General features: G+C 35.6%; 2 protein-coding genes across 17 annotated transcripts in view; one reads left to right on the forward strand and one right to left on the reverse strand.

Annotated features, from left to right (window-relative positions):
- LOC141397003 (uncharacterized) overlaps positions 1-17507 on the forward strand; it is an 82059-nt gene extending 64552 nt beyond the window's left edge. For all 16 annotated transcript variants that reach the window (XM_073972762.1, XM_073972767.1, XM_073972756.1 and 13 more), the window contains exons 5-11: positions 2662-2841; positions 2918-3087; positions 3159-3829; positions 9393-9835; positions 9919-10246; positions 10332-10433; positions 16029-17507. In XM_073972762.1, the coding sequence (XP_073828863.1) occupies positions 2662-2841; positions 2918-3087; positions 3159-3829; positions 9393-9835; positions 9919-10246; positions 10332-10433; positions 16029-16459 (2325 nt within the window). In that variant the 3' untranslated portion in view covers positions 16460-17507. The remainder of the gene's footprint in view (positions 1-2661; positions 2842-2917; positions 3088-3158; positions 3830-9392; positions 9836-9918; positions 10247-10331; positions 10434-16028) is intronic.
- Positions 17508-19853: 2346 nt separating this feature from the next.
- LOC141397004 (uncharacterized) lies at positions 19854-23181 on the reverse strand. Its single transcript, XM_073972772.1, has 2 exons — positions 23060-23181; positions 19854-22883 (listed from the first exon to the last, which is right to left on the reverse strand). The coding sequence occupies exon 2, from the start codon at positions 22813-22815 to the stop codon at positions 21823-21825; it is 993 nt and encodes a 330-aa protein (XP_073828873.1). The 5' UTR covers positions 22816-22883; positions 23060-23181; the 3' UTR covers positions 19854-21822.
- Between the last annotated feature and the right edge of the window lie 3109 nt (positions 23182-26290).

A 26290-nucleotide genomic window follows, 5' to 3' on the forward strand; every position in this document is an offset into this window, starting at 1 on the left:
GTCCTATCGCACGGCTTGTTCTGGTTGAGTCATCGACAAATATGTGGGCAGATGGTGTGCAGCATTGTTATAGAGCTGTGCTCCTTACGGAATCCCTGCTGATGATCGGCAACTGGATATCTATTTCTGTTTTATTTCTCACCTTTGCTGGCATCCTTGCCCGGATTCAGTAGCGCGACCACCCTGCCCATTCTCCAGACTTCGGACACGATGTGGATGGCTAGCGACAGGTTTAGAACTTTAGTGAGATATTCGATTCCCGACACCTCCAGCTGTTTCAGAGATTGCATCTTGGACCCAGCGCTTTGGAAGACTTAGCAGGCTCGGCAAAAAGAGATCTAATGCGACATAGTACTCTTCTCTTCCCCCTTCCCGGGGTGATCGACAAGCTGTCGATTAAAATAACTTGCGTACCTCTTCGAATCAGTCAGCGAAACGTCGTCAAACATGACTTTGGTCATGTCTTGTGCTTTTCCAAAAGTTCACCGGAGATGATGTTTCCTATACAAAAGATCACCGGAGATGACTTTTCCTACACAAAAGTTCACCGGAGATGACTTTTCCATTACAAAAGTTCACCGGAGATGACTTTTCCTATACAAAAGTTAACCGGATATGACTTTCCCAATACAAAAGTTCACCGGAGATGACTTTTCCTGTACAAAAGATCCCCGGAGATGACTTTTTCTATACAAAAGTTCACCGGAGATGATTTTCCAATACAAAAGTTCACCGGAGATGACTTTTCCAATACAAAAGTTCACCGGAGATGACTTTTCCTATACTAAAGATGACTGGAGATGACTTTTCCTATACAAAAGTTCACCGGAGATGACTTTTCCAATACAAAAGTTCACCGGAGATGACTTTTCCTATACTAAAGATCACTGGATATGACTTTTCCTATACAAAAGTTCACCGGAGATGACTTTTCCTATACAAAAGATCACCAGAGATGACTTTTCCTATACAAAAGATCACCGGAGATGACTTTTCCTATACAAAAGTTCACCGGAGATGACTTTTCCTATACAAAAGTTAACCGGATATGACTTTCCCAATACAAAAGTTCACCGGAGATGACTTTTCCAATACAAAAGATCACTGGAGATGACTATTCCTACACAAAAGTTCACCGGAGATGACTTTTCCAATGCAAAAGTTCACCGGAGATGACTTTTCCAATACAAAAGTTCACCGGAGATGACTATTCCTACACAAAAGTTCACCAGAGATGACTTTTCCAATGCAAAAGTTCACCGGAGATGACTTTTCCAATACAAAAGTTCACCGGAGATGACTTTTCCAATACAAAAGTTCACCGGAGATAACTTTTCCAATACAAAAGTTCACCGGAGATGACTTTTCCTACACAAAAGTTCACCGAAGATGACTTTTCCTACACCAAAGTTCACCGGAGATGACTTTTCCAATACAAAAGTTCACCGGAAATGACTTTTCCTATACAAAAGATCACCGGAGATGACTTTTCCTATACCACGCTTCCTACATCACGCTTATTTGTCAATCCCGTCGTCTCTGCTGGATATATAGCGAGCTGCTGTAGCAGTGATGATATCTCGGAACGTCCTTTCCGCTACACGAACATCAGAAGGATTGACGAAAGTGTGGCATTCAGACGTGATGAAATCGGGCGGTCTGCTGATGGAGACAATAATGGGAAGATGGTTGATTCAAGAGAAATGACGGGTTGACAGGTAACGTCAGTTGTCAGACCAGGTGACACGATGGTTATGTCCGGCGAACCCTCCGCTAATTCTGGTAGGGGCGTCATCATTGACCGTGTAAAACGTAGAGCTATCAATCTGCTCAACCAACGCTATACCACTATGGCTATTGTAACAGCAACAGCTGGTGTTAAATGCTGCGTGTGCGGTTGCCGTTTGGGGGACTTTGGGGGAGTTTCGTAATCTGACGACTACTCGCTGGGAGCAGTGTTCACGGAGCATGCAAAACATATGTAGTCCCTGTCGTAGTCCCTCGCATGGACAAGTCCAAAGCAACCCCTTAGAATTGCCCACTCCTGACATCTCTTGCATCTCACCGAAGGTTTTATATGGGAGTGAAGATGCGTATGTGACAAGCCGAGCATAAATATATTGGTCCTGGGTTTTCCAAAAGAATCCGGAGCAGGCATTCCGGGATATGCTGCTCCCAAAATAGAAAAACGATACAAATACAGACATATGAACACTGAGGTGGCAGCCGCCGGTACGAGAGAACCTGCTGCCGTGAGATTGCGCTGAGTTTATAGGAGTTTTTGATGGCTGAATTTTTGCACCCAAATCCTTTCTCCAACTTATATTCAAATGCATATATTTTGTCAAATCGTCTAGAGGGAGTTTACCTTCAGTCCAGGTATCTCTGCTTTCTATAAATACATACATTTGCTTCGGTTAGGGTAGAAGTCAACGTAATACGTTTTTAATGTCCAATCAATCTCCTTAATTATGTGACTGTTTCCCTCGTTTTGGTCATCAGAGATCTCATTTCAGTTTGTCCTTCGAAACTTGTCTTTTCCTCTTCTTCAATTGATTTAATCTTTATCTTCACTTTTGACCAACCACCAGATTTTGACTTTTTTTTTTCTTCCTTCAATTGCTTTATTTTCATTTCGTTTGTGTCTTCTTTTACTTGCAGGAAGAAGTACAAGCTGAAGCGGTTGCTGTTGGTGCCATACTCTCCGATTATCAAAGAGTTCGGGTGGAAAATGTTTGCAGTCGCTTAAATTTGGTATCACTAGCCTATCTATGGAGGAGAGATCAGACTGAACTGCTACAGGAAATGATTGATTGTCAAGTACATGCCATATTAATAAAGGTAGGTCCACTGGAATTTTCAGCAATTGTTCCAATTCAAATATAACCCCCAACACCCTTCTTTGATTCATTTGCAGGTAGCAACTTTAGGTTTAGTTCCTGATCGCCATTTAGGGAAATCTCTTAGAGAGATACAACCACATTTATTGAAAATGCGTGATAAATACGGTTTGAATGTGTGCGGTGAGGGTGGTGAATATGAAACATTCACCCTGGATTGTCCGCTATTCAAACAACGTATTGTAGTGTAAGTGTTTGTGAGGTTATGTTTTTTGTTTCTATTTAATTAATTTTTTTTTATTTCATTTTACCCTTCAGCGAAGATATTCAAACTGTCATCAGTTCGGCTGATCCCATATGCCCGGTGGGCTATATTAATTTCACCAAATTATCGCTACAACCCAAAGAACCGCAACAGAGCTGTGATGTACTTGTGAAAAAATCTCTGGACTATATAAGTGACCTCAATGAATCGACATACAGTGACCTCAGTGATCCCGATCTCAGTGAAACTGAACTGGAACTAATCGAAAAGGAGACACGCATGCGTGAATCTCTTAGCCAGAATGAATTGATATCGCGCAGCAATTCATTTGGTCGACATCTTGCCACCTCATCATCACCCATACCGATTGTGACGAAGAGCGCAAGTGTCGATGAACAAACACCATCTACGTTGCTCTCCTCGTCGGCTGCTCTGTGTGCTGCCTCATTGCAGGCCGGTAGTTTTGGTCCGCCACGTCCATTGGGCAGTAGTACAGCAGCAGTTTGTGGCAGTTTGTCCTTGGCCATATCGTCAATGGCGCTAACGGCTACAGGTGGTTTACCGGGTGGTAATGCTGGTAGTGGGATGTCATCGTTGGCTGGCGGTCTAATGGTTACCCAACCACCTAGCCCACTAAAATATGAAAGAGAATTCCGTCCAATTAATAATCGACCAATGGTATCAATCAATAACAAAGGTTGGATGTGGGTTGCTGGTATACAGGGTAAGTTGATTGTTGTTGTGCATACAGCACCGAACGAGATCGAACCTAACACCATAAGAAGAAAATCTAAAATTCTAAAGGACCATTAATAAGCGTGAATATTTTAAAAATATTTTTATAAAGGTCCATTAATAAGCGTGGATTTTTAAAAAATTTTTTTCTAAAGGACCAATATAAGCGTGGATTTTTTAAAAATATTTTTCTAAATGACTATTTATAAGCATGGATTTTATAAAAATATTTTTAAAGGTCCTGTAATAAGCGTGGAATTTTTAAAAATATTTTTTAAAGGTCCTGTAATAAGCGTCGAGTTTTTAAAAATATTTTTCTAAAGGACCATTAATAAACGTGGATTTCATAAAAATATTTTCTAAGCGACCCTTTATAAGTGTGGATTTTTTTTTTTTTTTTTTTTTTATTTCTTAAGTCTATAGATACAAAATCCTTACAGACTAGACTACTAACTAATTATATACAAAAACTGAATTAATTTCAACCGTTGATGTAGAAACTATGTGTTAAGGTATATGATTAATTTTCTTTTTAAAGACTCACGATTTTCAGACAGATCTATAAGATTATATAATTTGTTAAATTCAAGAAGGAGACGGCGGAGTGGATCGTTGTTTGCATAATCGGATGTAAAATAATTAATATGAAGAAGTGAGTAATTACGTGTGGGTCTAATAGGGACATAAAAACGGATTCTGTTTAATAGAAAATCTGAAATTATTTTGCCATGAATTACGTTTAAAATAAAAGTTACATTTAGCATTGTCCGACGACTTTTTAATGTGGGCAACTTTATTAAGTTTAATCTATGTTCATATGAGGGTAAAGTTTGTGAATTCCAACCACGACCTCTCAGGCAAAACAAAAGAAACTGCTTTTGGACAGATTCAATGACCTTAGCATGAATAGGATATGCAGGGTTCCAAATAATAGATCCATACTCCAGATTGGAGCGAACAAAGGATATATACAATTGCTTTGTGACTAAGGGATCTAAGAATTCCTTAAAAATATTTTTCTAAGCGACCCTTTATAAGCGTGGATTTTTTAAAAATATTTTTCTAAAGGACCATTAATAAGCGTGGATTTTTTAAAAATATTTTTCTAAAGGACCATTAATAAGCGTGGATTTTTTAAAAATATTTTTCTAAAGGACCATTAATAAGCGTGGATTTTTTAAAAATATTTTTCTAAAGGACCATTAATAAGCGTGGATTTTTTAAAAATATTTTTCTAAAGGACCATTAATAAGCGTGGATTTTTTAAAAATATTTTTCTAAAGGACCATTAATAAGCGTGGATTTTTTAAAAATATTTTTCTAAAGGACCATTAATAAGCGTGGATTTTTTAAAAATATTTTTCTAAAGGACCATTAATAAGCGTGGATTTTTTTAAAAATATTTTTCTAAAGGACCATTAATAAGCGTGGATTTTTTAAAAATATTTTTCTAAAGGACCATTAATAAGCGTGGATTTTTTAAAAATATTTTTCTAAAGGACCATTAATAAGCGTGGATTTTTTAAAAATATTTTTCTAAAGGACCATTAATAAGCGTGGATTTTTTAAAAATATTTTTCTAAAGGACCATTAATAAGCGTGGATTTTTTAAAAATATTTTTCTAAAGGACCTTTAATAAGCGTGGATTTTTTAAAAATATTTTTCTAAAGGACCATTAATAAGCGTGGATTTTTTAAAAATATCTTTCTAAAGGACCATTAATAAGCGTGGATTTTTTAAAAATATTTTTCTAAAGGACCCTTAATAAGCGTGGATTTTTTAAAAATATTTTTTTAAAGGACCATTAATAAGCGTGAATATTTGAAAAATAATTTTATAAAGGTCCATTAATAAGCGTGGATTTTTAAAAAATTTTTTTCTAAAGGACCAATATAAGCGTGGATTTTTTAAAAATATTTTTCTAAATGACTATTTATAAGCATGGATTTTATAAAAATATTTTTAAAGGTCCTGTAATAAGCGTGGAATTTTTAAAAATATTTTTTAAAGGTCCTGTAATAAGCGTGGAATTTTTAAAAATATTTTACTAAAGGACCATTAATAAACGTGGATTTCATAAAAATATTTTCTAAGCGACCCTTTATAAGTGTGGATTTTTTAAAAATATTTTTCTAAGCGACCCTTTATAAGCGTGGATTTTTTAAAAATATTTTTCTAAAGGACCATTAATAAGCGTGGATTTTTTAAAAATATTTTTCTAAAGGACCATTAATAAGCGTGGATTTTTTAAAAATATTTTTCTAAAGGACCATTAATAAGCGTGGATTTTTTAAAAATATTTTTCTAAAGGACCATTAATAAGCGTGGATTTTTTAAAAATATTTTTCTAAAGGACCATTAATAAGCGTGGATTTTTTAAAAATATTTTTCTAAAGGACCATTAATAAGCGTGGATTTTTTAAAAATATTTTTCTAAAGGACCATTAATAAGCGTGGATTTTTTAAAAATATTTTTCTAAAGGACCATTAATAAGCGTGGATTTTTTAAAAATATTTTTCTAAAGGACCATTAATAAGCGTGGATTTTTTAAAAATATTTTTCTAAAGGACCATTAATAAGCGTGGATTTTTTAAAAATATTTTTCTAAAGGACCATTAATAAGCGTGGATTTTTTAAAAATATTTTTCTAAAGGACCATTAATAAGCGTGGATTTTTTAAAAATATTTTTCTAAAGGACCATTAATAAGCGTGGATTTTTTAAAAATATTTTTCTAAAGGACCATTAATAAGCGTGGATTTTTTAAAAATATTTTTCTAAAGGACCATTAATAAGCGTGGATTTTTTAAAAATATTTTTCTAAAGGACCATTAATAAGCGTGGATTTTTTAAAAATATTTTTCTAAAGGACCATTAATAAGCGTGGATTTTTTAAAAATATTTTTCTAAAGGACCATTAATAAGCGTGGATTTTTTAAAAATATTTTTCTAAAGGACCATTAATAAGCGTGGATTTTTTAAAAATATTTTTCTAAAGGACCATTAATAAGCGTGGATTTTTTAAAAATATTTTTCTAAAGGACCATTAATAAGCGTGGATTTTTTAAAAATATTTTTCTAAAGGACCATTAATAAGCGTGGATTTTTTAAAAATATTTTTCTAAAGGACCATTAATAAGCGTGGATTTTTTAAAAATATTTTTCTAAAGGACCATTAATAAGCGTGGATTTTTTAAAAATATTTTTCTAAAGGACCATTAATAAGCGTGGATTTTTTAAAAATATTTTTCTAAAGGACCATTAATAAGCGTGGATTTTTTAAAAATATTTTTCTAAAGGACCCTTAATAAGCGTGGATTTTTTAAAAATATTTTTTTAAAGGACCATTAATAAGCGTGAATATTTGAAAAATAATTTTATAAAGGTCCAATAATAAGCGTGGATTTTTAAAAAATTTTTTTCTAAAGGACCAATATAAGCGTGGATTTTTTAAAAATATTTTTCTAAATGACTATTTATAAGCATGGATTTTATAAAAATATTTTTAAAGGTCCTGTAATAAGCGTGGAATTTTTAAAAATATTTTTTAAAGGTCCTGTAATAAGCGTGGAATTTTTAAAAATATTTTTCTAAAGGACCATTAATAAACGTGGATTTCATAAAAATATTTTCTAAGCGACCCTTTATAAGTGTGGATTTTTTAAAAATATTTTTCTAAGCGACCCTTTATAAGCGTGGATTTTTTAAAAATATTTTTCTAAAGGACCATTAATAAGCGTGGATTTTTTAAAAATATTTTTCTAAAGGACCATTAATAAGCGTGGATTTTTTAAAAATATTTTTCTAAAGGACCATTAATAAGCGTGGATTTTTTAAAAATATTTTTCTAAAGGACCATTAATAAGCGTGGATTTTTTAAAAATATTTTTCTAAAGGACCATTAGTAAGCGTGGATTTTTTAAAAATATTTTTCTAAAGGACCATTAATAAGCGTGGATTTTTTAAAAATATTTTTCTAAAGGACCATTAATAAGCGTGGATTTTTTAAAAATATTTTTCTAAAGGACCATTAATAAGCGTGGATTTTTTAAAAATATTTTTCTAAAGGACCATTAATAAGCGTGGATTTTTTAAAAATATTTTTCTAAAGGACCATTAATAAGCGTGGATTTTTTAAAAATATTTTTCTAAAGGACCATTAATAAGCGTGGATTTTTTAAAAATATTTTTCTAAAGGACCATTAATAAGCGTGGATTTTTTAAAAATATTTTTCTAAAGGACCATTAATAAGCGTGGATTTTTTAATAAATATTTTTCTAAAGGACCATTAATAAGCGTGGATTTTTTAAAAATATTTTTCTAAAGGACCATTAATAAGCGTGGATTTTTTAAAAATATTTTTCTAAAGGACCATTAATAAGCGTGGATTTTTTAAAAATATTTTTCTAAAGGACCATTAATAAGCGTGGATTTTTTAATAAATATTTTTCTAAAGGACCATTAATAAGCGTGGATTTTTTAAAAATATTTTTCTAAAGGACCATTAATAAGCGTGGATTTTTTAAAAATATTTTTCTAAAGGACCATTAATAAGCGTGGATTTTTTAATAAATATTTTTCTAAAGGACCATTAATAAGCGTGGATTTTTTAAAAATATTTTTCTAAAGGACCATTAATAAGCGTGGATTTTTTAAAAATATTTTTCTAAAGGACCATTAATAAGCGTGGATTTTTTAAAAATATTTTTCTAAAGGACCATTAATAAGCGTGGATTTTTTAATAAATATTTTTCTAAAGGACCATTAATAAGCGTGGATTTTTTAAAAATATTTTTCTAAAGGACCATTAATAAGCGTGGATTTTTTAAAAATATTTTTCTAAAGGACCATTAATAAGCGTGGATTTTTTAATAAATATTTTTCTAAAGGACCATTAATAAGCGTGGATTTTTTAAAAATATTTTTCTAAAGGACCATTATTAATAAGCGTGGATTTTTTAAAAATATTTTTCTAAAGGACCATTAATAAGCGTGGATTTTTTAAAAATATTTTTCTAAAGGACCATTAATAAGCGTGGATTTTTTAATAAATATTTTTCTAAAGGACCATTAATAAGCGTGGATTTTTTAAAAATATTTTTCTAAAGGACCATTAATAAGCGTGGATTTTTTAAAAATATTTTTCTAAAGGACCTTTAATAAGCGTGGATTTTTTAAAAATATTTTTCTAAAGGACCTTTAATAAGCGTGGATTTTTTAAAAATATTTTTCTAAAGGACCATTAATAAGCGTGGATTTTTTAAAAATATTTTTCTAAAGGACCATTAATAAGCGTGGATTTTTTAAAAATATTTTTCTAAAGGACCATTAATAAGCGTGGATTTTTTAAAAATATTTTTCTAAAGGACCATTAATAAGCGTGGATTTTTTAATAAATATTTTTCTAAAGGACCATTAATAAGCGTGGATTTTTTAAAAATATTCTTCTAAAGGACCATTAATAAGCGTGGATTTTTTAAAAATATTTTTCTAAAGGACCATTAATAAACGTGGATCAGTTTAACCATTACATTTTCTTCCCATTTTCAGGTTGTGCACCCACCCTAGATGAAGGCATGCAACTTGCCATTGACTCCCTACGTTCCTTGGCCACCGAACACAATTATGAAATGACTAATTACTGTTATATAACTCTCTATGTGCGTTCCATTAGTGAATATCAAACCCTAAATCGTATTTATGGACAAGCTTTCAATTTCCAAAATCCACCAACCCGTGTTTGTGTGGAATGTCCTTTGCCCGAAGAATGTCATGTTATAATCGAGGCAATTGCTTTCAAGTCACCACAACGTCGTCGTGCCACCATCTCCATACAGGAGGGGTCATCGGAAGGTGGTTCATCCGATGACATTATGAATACCAGCAGTTGCAGCAGTACAAATGATGCCCTTTGCAAACGCCATACAATGCACGTGCAGAGTATATCGCATTGGGCACCAGCCAATATTGGACCATACAGTCAATCCACAAAGGTATGCATGCATGTGTTCGTTCATCGTCAATAGAATGTTGTTCTTTTAACCTACTTTCATTTGTTTGTTTTACTTGTTTACAGATTGGTGAGATTACCTATATATCTGGTCAAATTGCTTTAGTACCTGGCAGTATGACAATCATTGAAGGTGGCATACGCCCTCAATGTAAATTAACTTTACGCCACATCTCACGTATTGCCAAGGCTATGAATGCCCAGGGTCAGCTACGTGATGTGGTACATGGCATATGTTTTGTAACACATCCAGCCTTCATAGCGGAGGCACGCCGTCAATGGGAGAGACGTACAACAAATGCCATAATGGATTATATTGTGGTGCCAGCACTGCCACGTGAGGCATTAGTGGAGTGGCAAGTTTGGGCTCATACACACAATGATCGTTTTGAATGTAAGTTGAGTTTGTTGTAGAACAGAGAAAAATGTAAAGGATAAAATAATTTATGAAATATGATTTTTGTATTTCTCTTTTCCAGATGAAGAGACCGGTTGCTCAATTAGTGATTATACGATATCAATAAGAAGACGTTGGAATTATGAGAATAATTGCGCTGCTATTGTTTGTTATGTATCAACAGGTGAGGCATACGTATTTGAAACAAGTGCAGGATTTCATTGCATGACATTGGCTCAAGAAGTTTTTAAAATTAGATGCTAAAACTTCAGGTTTTGTTACGAGTAACACGCAAATCATAGCATCTAAATCAAGTGAAAGCATCTTAAAAAGTCCACAGTTAAATCTGTGTTTTTATATTAGGCGTTGGAACTTATAAGGAAACCTACAGCACCAACCCAAAATCAACAATGATATGGGTCTTCCATCACAGTGTGGTATCTGGGATGACACGGCAGATAGGATGCCAGCAGGAACTGTCTAGTCAGCAACACAGTGAGGCATACGCATTTGAAACAAGTGCAGTTTTTCATTGCATGACATTGGCTCAAGAAGTTTTTAAAATTAGATGCTAAAACTTCAGGTTTTGTTACGAGTAACACGCAAATCATAGCATCTAAATCAAGTGAAAGCATCTTAAAAAGTCCACAGTTAAATCTGTGTTTTTATATTAGGCGTTGGAACTTATAAGGAAACCTACAGCACCAACCCAAAATCAACAATGATATGGGTCTTCCATCACAGTGTGGTATCTGGGATGACACGGCAGATAGGATGCCAGCAGGAACTGTCTAGTCAGCAACACAGTATTATGTCTGACTGACAGTATCCTGGTGTCCACATGAAGGTGATAACGAAGGAAGTTGTTGTTGTTGTTGTAGGAACGGAAATATGTTTCTACCTTCGAACTGCATGCCCAACTGCAACACCATGAATGGTATTCAAGTCTGCGTGATAGTCTTATTGATCTAGAGGTTCTCCCTTTGCATGTCCACTAGATCGTAGGAGGGATGCTCATGCATAGCTTACACAGGCCGGCGACTTGAGGACCTTGTTCCTACTTCTGATCTTATCGCAAATAGCTGTGACTTGCGCGTGCGACTTAAACATGCTATCGAACGTTCCACCCACTATTTTGGGGTAGTTAGTGGTAGGAATCAGGACACCATCAACCAATATGTTCAGTGGGAGCCTCATTTCAGCCGTCCGCCTTGGTAAACAGTGTGAAAGTGGATGTAGCGCGCATCCGCTAAATCAGCTATTAGACATTTAACCTATCACTTATGTCCTCGACGATAGGTCACGACGCCTAGATCGCCCGCATATGTTACGATCTCAGTGCCGTCTAGAGAGGTTGGAAAACAGGAGAGGTAGGGGTTAAACTGTTCCGGAGAAATCACTCCACCTTGGGGAACTCCCTGTTTCAATCTACAGTGTTTCGACTTCTTGTTCCTGGCGTCCACACATATAATTAATTATCCAACGCTTCAAACATGGTCGGAGGGTAGTGAGGTCAATGTCCTTAAACAGCGTTGAGAGTGCTTGTGAATATCAAGGACTTTTAATAAGTTGAACGCCACCAAAACTTTCCTCACGGCTTGTTCTGGTTGCGTTCTCTGCTAAGAAGTGTGACGATGACACTCAACATTGCCGTAGTGTTGTACTGCTTACGGAACCCATGCTGATGATCGAAAACGGTCTGTGCGATTCGCCTTTGCTGGCATCCTTGCCTGGCTTCAGTAGCGGGACCACCCTGTTCATTTTCTAGACTTCGGTAACGATATGGGTGGCTAGCGACAGGTTGGAAACATTGGTGAGATACTCGACTCCCGACTCATCTAGCTTTTACAGCATTACCATGAAGATTCCATCAAGTCCCAACGCTTTGGATGAGTTAGGGTTCCTGATGGCATTCGCCACATCATCCATAGTAAATTGTGGTGGTTCATCATTGGCAGGAAAATATTTGATCCGACGTAGTAGTCTTCTCTTCGCCCTGTCACTCTCGAGGCCGGGGTGATCGACAAACTGTCGATTAAAATAGCTTGCTCACCCCTTCGGTCAGTCAACGTAACGTCGCCAAACATGACTGAGGTCCTATCTTCCCTTCTTCCAGGGTTCGAGAGTGACTTAACCGTTGTCCACAATTCACCTATACCGGCTCCAATGTTGCAGCTCTTCAGATGATTTAACCATTTGTTCCGCTTATGCTCGCCAACCAGCCTGTTAACTTCCAGTGTCAGCTCCCTGACTCTGGGGTCATTGAGGTTGATACGACGAAGCTCATCACGCTCGTTTGCTAATCCCGTCGCCTCTGCTGGGAAATTTGGTCTTACTTCGGGTATTCGACCAGCAGGGATATGGCGAGCGGCTGCAGCAGTGATGATGTTCCGGAACGTCCTTTCCGCTACCCGAACATCAGAAGGATTGGGCAATTCTCTAAAGCGGTGATTGGTGAACTCTCTGAAACTCGGCCAATCAGTTTTTTATGATTGACGAACGTGCGGCGTTCAGAGGTGATGAAGTCGGGTGGTCTGCTAATGGAGACTATTATGGGGAGATGGTCTGATCCAAGGGAAATGACGGGTTGCCAGGTAACGTCATTTGTCAGACCAGGTGACACGATGGTTATGTCAGGCGAACTGTGACACTCTCCTCTAATTCTGGTAGGGGCGTCCTCATTGACCGTGCAAAACGTAGAGCTATCAATCTGCTCAGCTAGCGCTGTACCTCTCTGGTCATTTCCGAGGGCCGAATGCCACATCTCATGATGCGCATTAAAATCCCCCAGGACCAGACGATTATGACCTTGCAAGAGCGGGCTAATGTCAGGCCTATAATCAGGGATACAGCTATTTCTCGGCGGTATGTATACATTCAGCAACTCTATCTCGGCAGCTCCACACCTGACTGCTACCCCCATACATTCCATGTATGGGTCATTAGAGACAGGCTCAAGCGAGATAGGTCTGTATTGGACAGAATGGTGCAATAGGAAAGCCAATCCCCCACATCCACTTCTGGTGCGATCTTTCCTCAGAACATTGTAACCACCACAATGCTCTAAGCTGTGGTTGTTGTTCAGCTTGGTTTCCTGCACCGCCGCGACCTTGATGTTCTTCCAACTCATAAAATCTACTATCTCCTCGATCTTACCTCGGAATCCATTGCAATTCAATTGCAAAAAGGCTGCATTTTCGGGGATTGGGACAACAACGGCTGGTGTTAAAGGCTGCGTGTGCGGTTGCTGTCGAGGGGACTGCGGGGGAGTTTCGTAATCAGACGACGAGGGAGTCTCGTAATCCGACGACGACTCACTGGGAACTGTGTTCACACAGCATGCAGCAACATAGTCCCTGTCGTAGTCCCTTACGTGGACGAGTCCAGAGCAACCCCTTAGATGCACCCAGTCCTGACATCTACTGCATCTCACCGAAGGTTGGATGTGGGTGAAGATGCGAATGTGACAAACTGAGCACAGATATATTGGTCCTGGGTTTTCCTCCGTCCCGGCTCGGACCAATAGAATTCGGAGCGGGCATTCCGGGATATGCTGCTCCCAATACAGAAAAACGAAACAAATACGTACATGTACACACTGAGGTGGCAGCCGCTGGCCGGAACATTGGTTTTGTGTTGTTCCGGGTCAATCCGGTACGAAAGAACCCGCTGCGGTGGGATCATCGATAGTAAATTGTGGTGGTTCATTCTCTGCAGGAAGAGATCTGATGCGACATAATACACTTCTCTTCGCCCTGTCACTCCCGGGGCCGGGGTGCTCGACAAACTGTCGATTAAAATAACTTGCTCACCTCTTCGGATCAGTCAGCGTGAAGTCGCCAAACGTGACTGAGGTCCTTTCTTCCTTCTTTACAACGTGCAAGAGTGACATATCCGTCGCCCACAATTCACCTATTCCGGTTCCAATATTGCACTGGGGTTGGCACGACGAGGATCGTCACGCTAATTTGCTAAGCCCGTCGCCACTGATGGGAAATTTGGTCTTACTTCGTGTATTTGTCCAGCAGGTATATATCGCGCAGCTGCAGCAGTGTTGATGTCTCGGAACGTTTTCTCTGCTACCCGAACATCAGAAGGGTTGGACAGATATCTGAAACGGTGATTAGTGAACTCTCTGAATCTAGGCCAATTAGTTTCTCGATGATTGTTGAAAGTGCGGCAATCAGAAGTGATGAAATCGGGCGGTCTACTTATTTACACAATTATGGGGAGATGCCCCGACCCAAGTGAAACGACGAGTTTCCAGGTGACGTTTTTTTGTCAGACCCGGGGACACGATGGTTAACTGTGACACTCTACGCTAATTCTGGTAGGGGCGTCCTCATTGACCATGTAAAACGTAGTGCTATCGATCTGCTTAGCCAGCGCTTTACGTCTCTGGTCATTGCCGGTGACTTAATAACACAACTCATAATGAGCATTAAATTTCGTAATAGAAGTCGGTTATGACCTTCCAAACGGTAATGTGGGACCTATACCCTGGAGTACAGCTGTTTATCGGCGGGATGTATACGTTTAGCGACTCTATCTCGGCAGTTCCACTCCTGACTGCTACCCCGATACATTCCATGAACGGGTCATTACAGCCTGGCTGAAACAAGATATGCCTTTACTGGACAGACTAGTGTATAATGAAGGCAAGTCCTACTCCTCCGCTTCTTGTACGACCCTTTCGCAAAACGTTGGAAACGTCACAACTTTGCAACTTTGCAAGCTACAGTAATGCTCGTCTGGCACATAAAGTATACAATTGCGTAGACTTCCAGGGCACTGAACAACAACATGAGGTGTAAGATGCTGCGTTTGTTGTTTTTGGGGGAGACTATGCGGGTGTTTCGTATCCCGACGCGAGGTTGGAAACACTGGGATATCAATCGGAGCAGGTATTCGGAGATATTTTGTCGCTCCCATGGTGAAAAAATATACGAACACAAACACATAATTGTTGAGGTGACGGTTCTCCGAGTCAATCCGGTATATAGAAACCGGCCGCCGCAATTGGTTCAGAAATCAATTTTCCTGTCCAAAACATTATTTTTTGTCGTCATTGTTTGTTAATTTCTATATGGGATTCGATAGTAATTACATTGAAACAAAGAAAACAAAAAAATTAGGTCAAAATTTTGGAAGGAAGGTGCGTGGTGTGTCCCTAAAGACGACAATTTTGCTCCACTTCGTCGTTTTTGCAATTTTATGGAGAAAAAATAGCTATAACGGATGTTGCCTTCATTACATTTTTTATTAATGTTTAATACCGTAGTGAGTTATTTTACTTTTCCTCAGTAGTGGGATTTTCTAACGCATTTTTTGGTTACCGACAAAAATCAGTAAAAATAACACGTAAAATTATGAATGAAAAGCATTAATAAAAGTTGGCAACACTGTTGATATCGGTAGGACTTAGCGACAACTTTATTTAAGTTGCTAACATACCGAAAAATATCGTTAATTACCGAAATTATAAAGATTTGAATTTTACCGATTTTGGTCCGTAACCAAAAAATGCGTTAGAAAATCCCACTACAGGCACTAAATTTTAGTGAAATTCATACTTTATTGAACTAGAACCTTTAGGGAACAATATGGAGTAACGGTTCGTTTCCGTAAACACATGCCTGAGAGTATCCTCGTTCAACCCATATATACCTTTGTATTGTCAGGTTTTGAAAGTGAAATTATTTTCCATGGTTGTTGTGGAGCACTTTTAACCACTCTCCCATTTTTACAATTATGTTAAATATGTTGTTCTTCATTTTAGGTATGGCCTCATCGACCACTCAACTAACTCAATTATGCGATGATGTCTTGACTAGCCACTGTCGTCTGGCACAAAATTTAACAGCTGAAAATATCGAAGATATTGTCACGTATGTTGTCAATCGTCTACTCAAGGACTATCCGTTGGCCAAGAGTAATGAAAATCTGAATGTTGCAACAAATTCAAGCGCTTTGAATGGTTCACCGGTAAATGCCGCCGGCAATAGCCCCACATTTGTCGTACCAGCCATACACCTAAAAGTGTTCTATCAAGTGACAGCCACGCCATCAATTGATCTGCTATTGACCACTCTAAATGATTTTCGTGATAAGAATCATAAAACGGCCAATGTGTCATTTACGGTTATACCAGCATGCAGTTTAAATAATTTCAGTACTTTCCTGTCAATTTGTGGTGTAAGACATGAATAAAAGAAATCCCCCAAAAAAACACATGGATGAATGGAAAACAAAGCAAACAGCAGCAGCATTGATTGGATGGGATGCCCAGCAAGTCTCTTTGTTACAATTTTTTATTATTAATATTAAATTATTATTGTTTTTGTTTGTAATATTAAATAATAGGTAATAAGAAAATTTTTTTTGTTTTGTTGCTTTTGGACCAAATGAAGAAAATCAATTTTTGAAAACAAACCAACAAAGAAACGCATAGATTATGAGGACTTGAACGCTGTTTCAGATACAAGAAAAATGATGAAAAAAAAAATAAAATTACATTTTGATATAAACAAATTTATTAGTTGCTTTTTGTATACAACAAATGTTTTTGTATTTTTCCCCAAAGAAAAATACCCCAAAAAAAAACATACAAACATACTTAACAATTTACAATTTTTCTCTACAATCTTTTTTAGGATATATAATGTATATTTTTCTTTAGCTTTATATTTGGCAAATACTAAATTATTTAGAGGAAAGAAGAAGAAGAACCAAACCAACTTTATATCATATATATGAGTGTGTGCGTGTCCTACTTAATTAATACTCCCGATAACAAAGAAAATAAATTATTTAAATTCCGTTGAGAAAGTTAAATTTCAAGATTGTACTTCAAAACGATATTATCTATAAACAAACCTATGCATGTAATTATAACTATTACCACTACTACCTAGATTCTTAGTAATCTTAACAACAACAACACACCATATACCAATATACTATAAATATATATTTTTGTGCTGCACTTTAATACTGTACACCATTTATTGTCTCGTCTTAAGACTATCAAATTCAAATTTTTGTTGAAACCAAAAAAAAAACAGAAAAACTCAATTTATATACATTTATTCTCCTCTTTTTTACAAAGTCGTCACCTGAAGAAAATGAAGATTACATACAAACATAAATATTGTATAGTTGTAAGTCCAAATTAATGCAAACAGCTAAGAAGAACAACCGCAAAGAAAAACTTTAATTGTTATGATAATAATAATAAAATAACAACAACAAATTACAACTACTTTTCCACTATTTTCTGGAGATATTCTAAAGGTGCAGTTGGTTTTATTCTGATTTTAGAGGAAAACGCGGCGACCTGACAACGAAGATAAACCTCAAGATGAATTTTGGGTGTTATAACCTCCACACCGCAATCATAAGGTCTAATTTAGTTGTGTCCGTTTTTAGAAAATGTCTAACGAAATTAAGGAGAATTTTTAACGCGTATCCACTTAAGACTGTCCTACACCGAATGTCTTAAATACCGGCCAAAGTTCGGCTACTTACAGAAATTTTTAAGCTAAAGTCGATTATAAGGCAGCGTTAGGCAAAGTGCTAGCGTTTACTCTCTGCGAACGTAAAATGCATTGAAATGTATGCTCACTAAGAGCAAATACCGCGCTTTGCCTAACGCTGTTATAAGGTCACGGAGACTCAAAAAAATCGGGCGTTTTAAATTTGGCAACATCATCACTCGAAAATGGGGTACTGACCTGGGAAAAATGAGATTTGTTCTAAATTATCATGACCCAGTCCGGCAGCATAACGTTTTGCGGACGGCTCTAGATTCATGCAAGAATTCCTTAGGCATGAGTAGGGGACTGAGACCACACCTCATCCATTGGATTTTCACGACCATTGTACCCCCAATTCTTACTTATGGTGCTCTAGTACAACACATGCTTTGAACAACACATGAGGCTATCTTCATATTCTAAACAACGTTCGTGCCATGAAGATACTAATGAAAGAAAGGGTGCTTCTGTAGACGTTTCAAGATAGAAAGGGTATTTCTATAAATTCTTTCTGAAAGAAAGGCTGTCTCTATATACCGTTTCTGAAAGATATGATGCTTCTATAGACTATTTCATAAAGATAGGGTGCTTCTGTAGACCCGTTCATATTATTAGTTTTAAATAATATATATATTTTATTTATAAATAATATACATATTTTACATCTTTGATTTAGTTCAATAAATTATTTAAATTTACCCTCAACGCCATCTATCATATTTTTCGTGAGTCATGACTGAATTGTTCCATTCCCACCTTATCCCTATGTTGATAGTTGAAGTGGGAGAAGGAATTTGTTATTGCATACTTTAGGGAGCTTTCACTTAATTTTACAATAAAAAATTCATATAGTCCCAGCTCACACTAGAGTGATTTCATTGAAAAAATTGCATGAAATTATGCGTCTCTAGATCGACCTGCATGGTAGAGTAAAATCATAAAATTGTTGTAGTGGGGAATTCGATTTAAGAACACCTTTTTTTTTTTTTTTTTTCGAACGTTCCCACGCCTCACTTTCCCACCCCTGCCGACCGAGGGGGCGACCTCCCTTTTACGTAGGGATCGCGTACACACCATGATCCGCATCATGATGGGGTATGAGAGGGAAATTGAAAACCAGCTACAGAATTTACTTCATCAGCTAGTTAGTTACTTACTAATACATTTTTATATACTATTCATTTAAAAATAAAATTATGTTAGATTTTATAAGGTCAAGGCTCATACCAAAGTCTACATTACAATACATGGAATTAAAATCTACACACATTTTGTTAATAGGATCTCCCATAGAGTAATTCGTGCGGTGGAAATCTCTAAATAAGGGTTGATAGTTTCTAATTGTTCTACAAGGAATATCTATTCTAATAGATGATATTAAGAAATCCGAGGGAATATTACCCATTAAAATTTTATGCACCATCATAGTGTTTAACATTGTGCGTCTACTTTTTAATGTAGGTAATCGAATTAATTTTAACCTGCTTGTATATGAAGGCAAGACAAAATCGCTATTCCAATGTAAACCTCTCAGTGCAAAAAGCAAAAATTGTTTCTGCACTGATTCAATTTTATCAGAATACACTGCGTATTGAGGGTCCCATACAACAGAACCATATTCTAATATAGGTCTTACAAGTGACGTAAATAGTTGTTTTGTTATATAGGGATCTGAAAATTCTTTGGCCCATCTTTTTATAAATCCTAAAACTCCATGCGCTTTATAAACAATAGAAATTACATGATTATTAAATTTTAATTTTCGATCCATCAAAAGGCCAAGATCAACAAATGATGCTACAGTTAATAATTGAGAACCGTTAATATTGTATTGCCTTATTAAAGAAGAAGATCTGGAAAAACACATATGTTTACATTTTTTTAAGTTTAAGTCCATACAGTTGATTTTACACCATTGAAAAAGGCTATTTAAATCACTCTGGAGAAGATCAGCTTGCTTTTCCGATTTATGAGTAATGAATAGCTTGACATCATCAGCGTACATTAGCAATCTAGAATGCATTATTGAGTTTGGCAAGTCATTTATAAATAAGAGAAAGAGAACCGGTCCGAGGTGACTTCCTTGCGGAACACCCGATGGCACGTCAATCGATTTTGAGACACATCCATCAAACAAAACTGTTTGTGATCTATTTTGTAAATAAGAAGATATCCATCTTACTAAATTAGTATTAAAGCCCATATAATCTAATTTATACAACAAAAGCCTATGGTTAACCCTATCAAATGCTTTGCTGAAATCTGTATATATTGTGTCAGTTTGATTATGCCGAACAAATCCTTTTATTACATTCGATGTGAATTCTATAAGGTTTGTTATGGTCGAAAGACCACTACGAAAACCATGCTGATATGGACTTAGCATGGGTTGAATTTTATGGGAAATTACAGAAGTAATTAATTTTTCGAACAATTTAGGAATTGCACTTAATTTTGCAATTCCTCTATAATTGGATACATTAGTCAGACTGCCTGACTTATGTAAAGGTACAATATAAGACTTTTTCCATATTGCGGGGAAATGACCGAATTTAAGGGAATAGTTAAACAATAGAGTTAAAGGGGTTGACAATGCAACTGAACAATGCTTCAGAATTAAACTAGGTATTCCATCGGGACCTGGACTTTTAATGGGTTTTAAACATCGCAGACTTTTGGAAACGTCTTGGTATTGTAAGAAAGGCATGTAAATTTCATCAATCTGAGATAATTTATAAGGATATGTATCTCTAATTTGGCAAGATGCACTTGAATAAGTTGTAGCAAAAAATTCTGCAAAACATTCAGCAATATCTGTGTTTTTAGTAAATTCTTGATTATTGAATTTCAATAAAGAGGGCTTAGAAGGTGTTTTTCTTTTTAAATTAACAAAGTCATAGAAGGACTTAGGATTGGACTTAAAATTTTCTTTAATCTTGTTAAGGTACTCATTATATGATCTACGAGATTCTAGCGTATACTTAGACCTAGCTACAGAATAATTGGCGTAGTCAATTGAAGAACCTGACTTTTTATATTTACGAAAAAGTTTATTTTTGGAATTTTTTATAGTTGATAACTCAGGAGTAATCCATGGAAATTTATAAGAATTTGTGATTTTAATAGTTGGAATACATTCAAGCATAAATTTATTTATGATCTCATAGAATTTGTTAATTTTAATATCAAGATCAATATCACTGCTGCAAAGACATACCGATGTCCAGTTAACAGAAGAAATAAGAGAATTGAGTTTCCGAAAATCTGTTTTTTTATAATTAAGGACAGTTTTTAACACTTTGGACTGATTTTCCCCAAAGGAATGAGTATGGGTCATGGTTATACATAATGAGGGATGATGAATATCTTCAGGAATAGAAATTGGTGGAATTCTAATTATTTCAAAATATTGAGTAACATTTACAAATGCTAAATCAAGGATTCTATCGTAACTATTCAGTATATCGTTTATTTGATGAAGATTGAGGTCACAAAATCGACTAACAATTTCGAATGTATCTTGATTAGCATTCGCCCGGGATGTTAGTGGTGTTAGAGCTTCAGAATCTGGTAATAAGAGCCATTTAACAGAGGGCATATTAAAATCGCCCAGAACCAAAATTCGATCGGTTTCATTCATATTTCCAACGATTGAACTGATTGCGGATATATGTTTTTTATATATGTCAAGTTGAGAAGAAGGAGGAATATAGGAACAAGTTATAAATAATTTAAAATTGCCTAGTTCAATGGATATACTTAAAAATTCAATATCAGGAATATTATTTATTTCAATTAAATTAGTGGAATAAGAGGAGTCAACTGCAATAAGGACTCCACCACCTTTTTTAGCAACACGATCATTTCTGAATATTTGATATTTCGGACATAAAACTTCACTATTTAATACAGCTTTTTTTAACCAAGTTTCAGATAAAACAATTGCATCATAATTAAAACCGAAGCTATCAGTATATAAGCGAGTTAATTTTGTATTTAAACCCCTTACATTCTGATAGCATATAGAAATAGAATTTTTTAGTTTTTTGAAACTGTAGCTGTTCGCGGAGGCAAATGTGCTAACTTGTCGTTTCTTTCCACAAATTCTTTTATAAAAGCATTTACAGGCCAAAATTCTCTCGATATAATTTGATTAAATATTGACTGATTAGTAACAATCCTGAAAGAAGATCTACTTTCCGAAAATGCTGAACGAAGCTTGTAACATTTAAGAAAGTAATCTCCTTGAATACTTGATCTTATATAATCATAAATTTCGTCAGCCGTCGTTTCGGGAGGGAACCTTGACGCAAATACCATTTTCATAGCTGGAGGCATAGATAATGATCTTTGCACAGGTTGTTGGGTATGGCCTACATTGGCAGATGAGCCCCTTGAAGAGACAACAGGCAAGGATGTTGCCAACTCCTGAATACCTTGAGCAGATTGTGAGGTCTTTTCAAGACTAGCACCATCAGTACTCATTAACTCAGGAGTTGATACAACCTCCTTTAACTGCTTGCTTACTTCCAAAGGCTTATCCAACACAACATTGGCGTATAACTGAGCACGACCAGATTCAGTTGTATCAGAAATATTAACTGGATCCGATTGTACTACAGTATCCCGAGAAACACTAGGTTTACGACTAGAAACAGTTTTACCTGTACTCTTTTTCGTCGACCTTTTGCGTTTCTGCCCGATAACCGATGGTGACGATGCAAATTCGTCCAAATCCGGATATTTGCTAAACAAATTTGAAACTTTATCAAAACGGGAACAAATTATGGAAAGTTCCCCTTTAATTGAAACTAGTTCGGAATGTAGATTCTTTGCAAAATTGTAAAAATCAGCAGAGATTTTTCTACAATTGGGACAGCACCAACGAATTCCATCATTTTCTTTAATTATGTCAGTAACTATTACTCTCATACGAGCACACTTACAATGCCATTGATCTAAACAAAACCAACATGTAACACAAACTTCACTATCATCACGAATATTACATATTTCGTATGAACAGACCATGTTAACTATATTTCAGTTTACTAATAAGTTAAAATTTTTTGGAGATTTTGTAGCTGAATTTCTTAATCCTTTAATTAAAAAAAAAGCAATCTTTGGCAACTCTGTTTTGATATGATAACCAAGCTGTTACAACAACACAATAAGCTAATGTAACAGAATATATGCACAAAACGAAATAGCCAATTAGACAAATTCAACACAAAAAAGGAGCTTATTAGCACAAATGTAATTAATAACACTTCACCAATTAGCACAATATTTAGACAATAAGTTATTTAATAATTTTAATAAACTTTTGATAACGTATACACGCTAATTTAATTAAAAATTTAATTTTTTTAGAAAATGCACAGAGCACACAAAAATTTGAAATTTTTTAATGAAATTCACGCTAGTGTGGACCGGGACATAAAGGGGTGAGTACATAAGCTGCCTTGCCTGCTTAGGGGTAGTTTACACTATATGTAAATGTCATATGACATGAAATTTTCCATCGCTATATATTCGCTAATATGTGTAGTATTGGAGATTTTCCTTACTCCATTTACTCTCTGCATCCACACCAGCAAACATGTAAAAAACTACGTCTCCACATTGCCTCCGTGGCTAAATATGGAATGTTTTTATTTCGTGTCATATGACATTGATAGAGAGTGTAAACTACCTCTTACCTTGCTTGCTTCTGATAAAAGAATAAAAAAGAAAAGGGCAACCCAGTTCGAAATTTGCTCGGCCCTCTTTATTCTTTTATTTTATTATGTCAGAAATGAAGCAGGAAAACAAGGCAATCAGGCAATGCAGCTTATGTACGCAGGCCTTAAGGTTAGCTAAAGCTTTCTGTCAGTTTATTTTTTTTTTCTTTCGAGTGTACCCATGGCACAATTACCCAGGTAGTGGCATCGTAAAGTTTTGAATATGTTATGTCAAAACTTTCTTTATGTTGTTGGGGAAATTACAACAAAAATAATTATAAAGGGATTTGACTTTTCATATTTAAGCTCTGTTCCTTTACGTGCAAGAATCTTCAAGTTTTACCACTTTTTACTCGAAAAGCGTTCCTTTACTTCGGACAGCATACAATTCATATGGGAGCAGTTTACAACTTTTACTATTTTTGCCGGATTTACCATTTTCAAAAGTAAAGGAACAGACCGTTAATCAGCTGGTGTGATACCACTACCTGGTAGTTCTGCCATGAGTGTACCTAACTTGGCGTTTAGTCTGTGTTTAGACACACAAATTTCTCGGGAAAGTAAATTGAGTTTTTGGGAGAGAGCGGAGAGGAAAGAGCTCCTCAATACTCTTTCCTACCCCCTATTGCCTAAAAACTGAATTTACTTTCCCGTGTGTCTAAACACGGACTTACACCAGACAGTTTGTCTTCAAATACAACTCTGATTTACTAACACATACATACATTTGTCGTTTGTCTCCCAGATGTCCATCATTTTTTCACAGACAGCATGGCCCAATTATAGGTCCTCCGGCAAAATCAGATGATTTCGATTTGAGCTGTCAAAATACATATTTGTCATTTGAATTCGCTGTGATGTATTGAAATGTCGAACTGTATAGAAACAGGTAGATGTATCTCGAAAAAAAGAAAACAAATAAACTTAATGTTGTACACGTAAAATGTCAACATTTGTTGTGTTTGTATGAGAATTTAATTTACAATAACTTATTTCAACAATTCAAGTTCGATCAGCTGGTATTTTCTGTTTCGTCAAACAAAAATAACTACGGTAACAACTTTTTCTCGGAAAATTGAAATTGAATTGACAGAAAAGAAATTCGCCTCAAAATTTTTTTTCGCCTCTGTTTATGAATTTTGACATTCAAAATCTTCGTTTTTCTTTAAATTCGCTCGATGGAGGACCTATTATTGGGCCATGACAGACAGTAAGGAAGACAAATTTTTGGCATTTTTGTAAAAATAAGTGAGATAATAATTGAAATGTGTTGAAAGCAAAAGAACATGAACAAAAACAAAATATGTGAAGAGAAAACAAAAAGATGTCGATGATTTTCATTCAAAATTTTACAACTGTTTTTGCAGTTGTCGGGACGCCTATGTCACATAGGCATGTTGAGGAATTTTGACAATCAATACATGAAGTCAACTGTCCTGTCATTTGTAAACGCAGGGTAAAACATCAAAACAATATACACAATTGCTCTGGTCCAGAACCTGCAAGAAGCTACTATTTTTAACTACGATAACATTTTTTCCTTTATGTAATCGAAGAAAATAGTAAAAATTAGTAGCTTCTTGCAGTTCTGGGTGTGTGCGGTTTGAATAATATGCCAAACAATTTTAAAAACAATCGAATTCAATGATTTTTAAAATTGTTTTTAGAACATTTTTAAGGAAGAAATTCGTCAGCTTTACATTTAAACAATCATTTTATCATATCCACAATTCGATTATGTGGAGAAACTTTGACACTTTATTCATTTTTCGCGTTTTTTATAAAATGTTCAAAAAGGTATTGTAAACAAACCCACTTGTTGCTTTTACGTTTACTAATTTTGAAGTTTTAGGAATTCAGAAAAAAACAAGGGTTCAAAAGATTGTTTTCATTTAAATCTACCTCTTTACTTATACCATGTTCATAACTTAATGCACGGTTTTTGAATTAGGTGAATTGTACACACACATTTTACCCCGGATTTTGCATACGAGTATATACAAATTTGTTCTGTACATGGGCGCCACCATGGTGCAACGGTATGCACACCCGCCTTGCACGCTAAAGGTCGTGGTTTCGATTCCTCGGCCAGCGTTGGCAAAATACACCTCAGTAATGTTTGCGACAACAGTAGGTCCCAAATCATTGAGCTAATGTGAATCGGAGTGCACTCATTGATATGAGAGAAGTCTCTTATTGTCGTATTTTTACGCCTAATTATTATGATTGGATTTGTATTAAAAAAGGAAAAAAAATATCAAATTCAGATATCAAGGTTTCAGTAAAGTTGGGCGTCGTTTCTGATAAAAAACTGAAGAATAAATAAAAAAATCGATCCATGTTTTACTGAAAGGTTGGTTGTGTTTATGGCTTAAGGCAAGAAAGACTTCTTATCATGGTACAATAATACAGGTAGCATTATCATGCCAGCTGATGGTAACATAATGTGTCAAGTGCATTGAATTGACGTCAAATTTTGACACCTCATGTTACCAACAATTGCCGATGCGGCTACCTGTGTATTTGTACCATGCTTCTTATGTACTGAGGCCTTTATAATTCTCATGTTGGAAATATGATGCTAAGTTTACATTTACGAAATCCACTCGATTTTAACTGTCAATTCCATAGCTCAAACGTCAAATAAAAACTCATCTGGATTTCATTTGACGTTTAACCTATGGATTTTACAGTTGAAATCGAGTCGATTTCGTAAATGTAAACCAAGCATTACAGTACGTTTACATATATACTTGGTTTAGATTATGCACTTATATGATGAT

The sequence above is a fragment of the Musca autumnalis genome, unplaced genomic scaffold (genome assembly GCF_047663935.1).
Source record: "Musca autumnalis isolate F117 unplaced genomic scaffold, ASM4766393v1 scaffold_3, whole genome shotgun sequence".
Classification (NCBI taxonomy): domain Eukaryota; kingdom Metazoa; phylum Arthropoda; class Insecta; order Diptera; family Muscidae; genus Musca; species Musca autumnalis.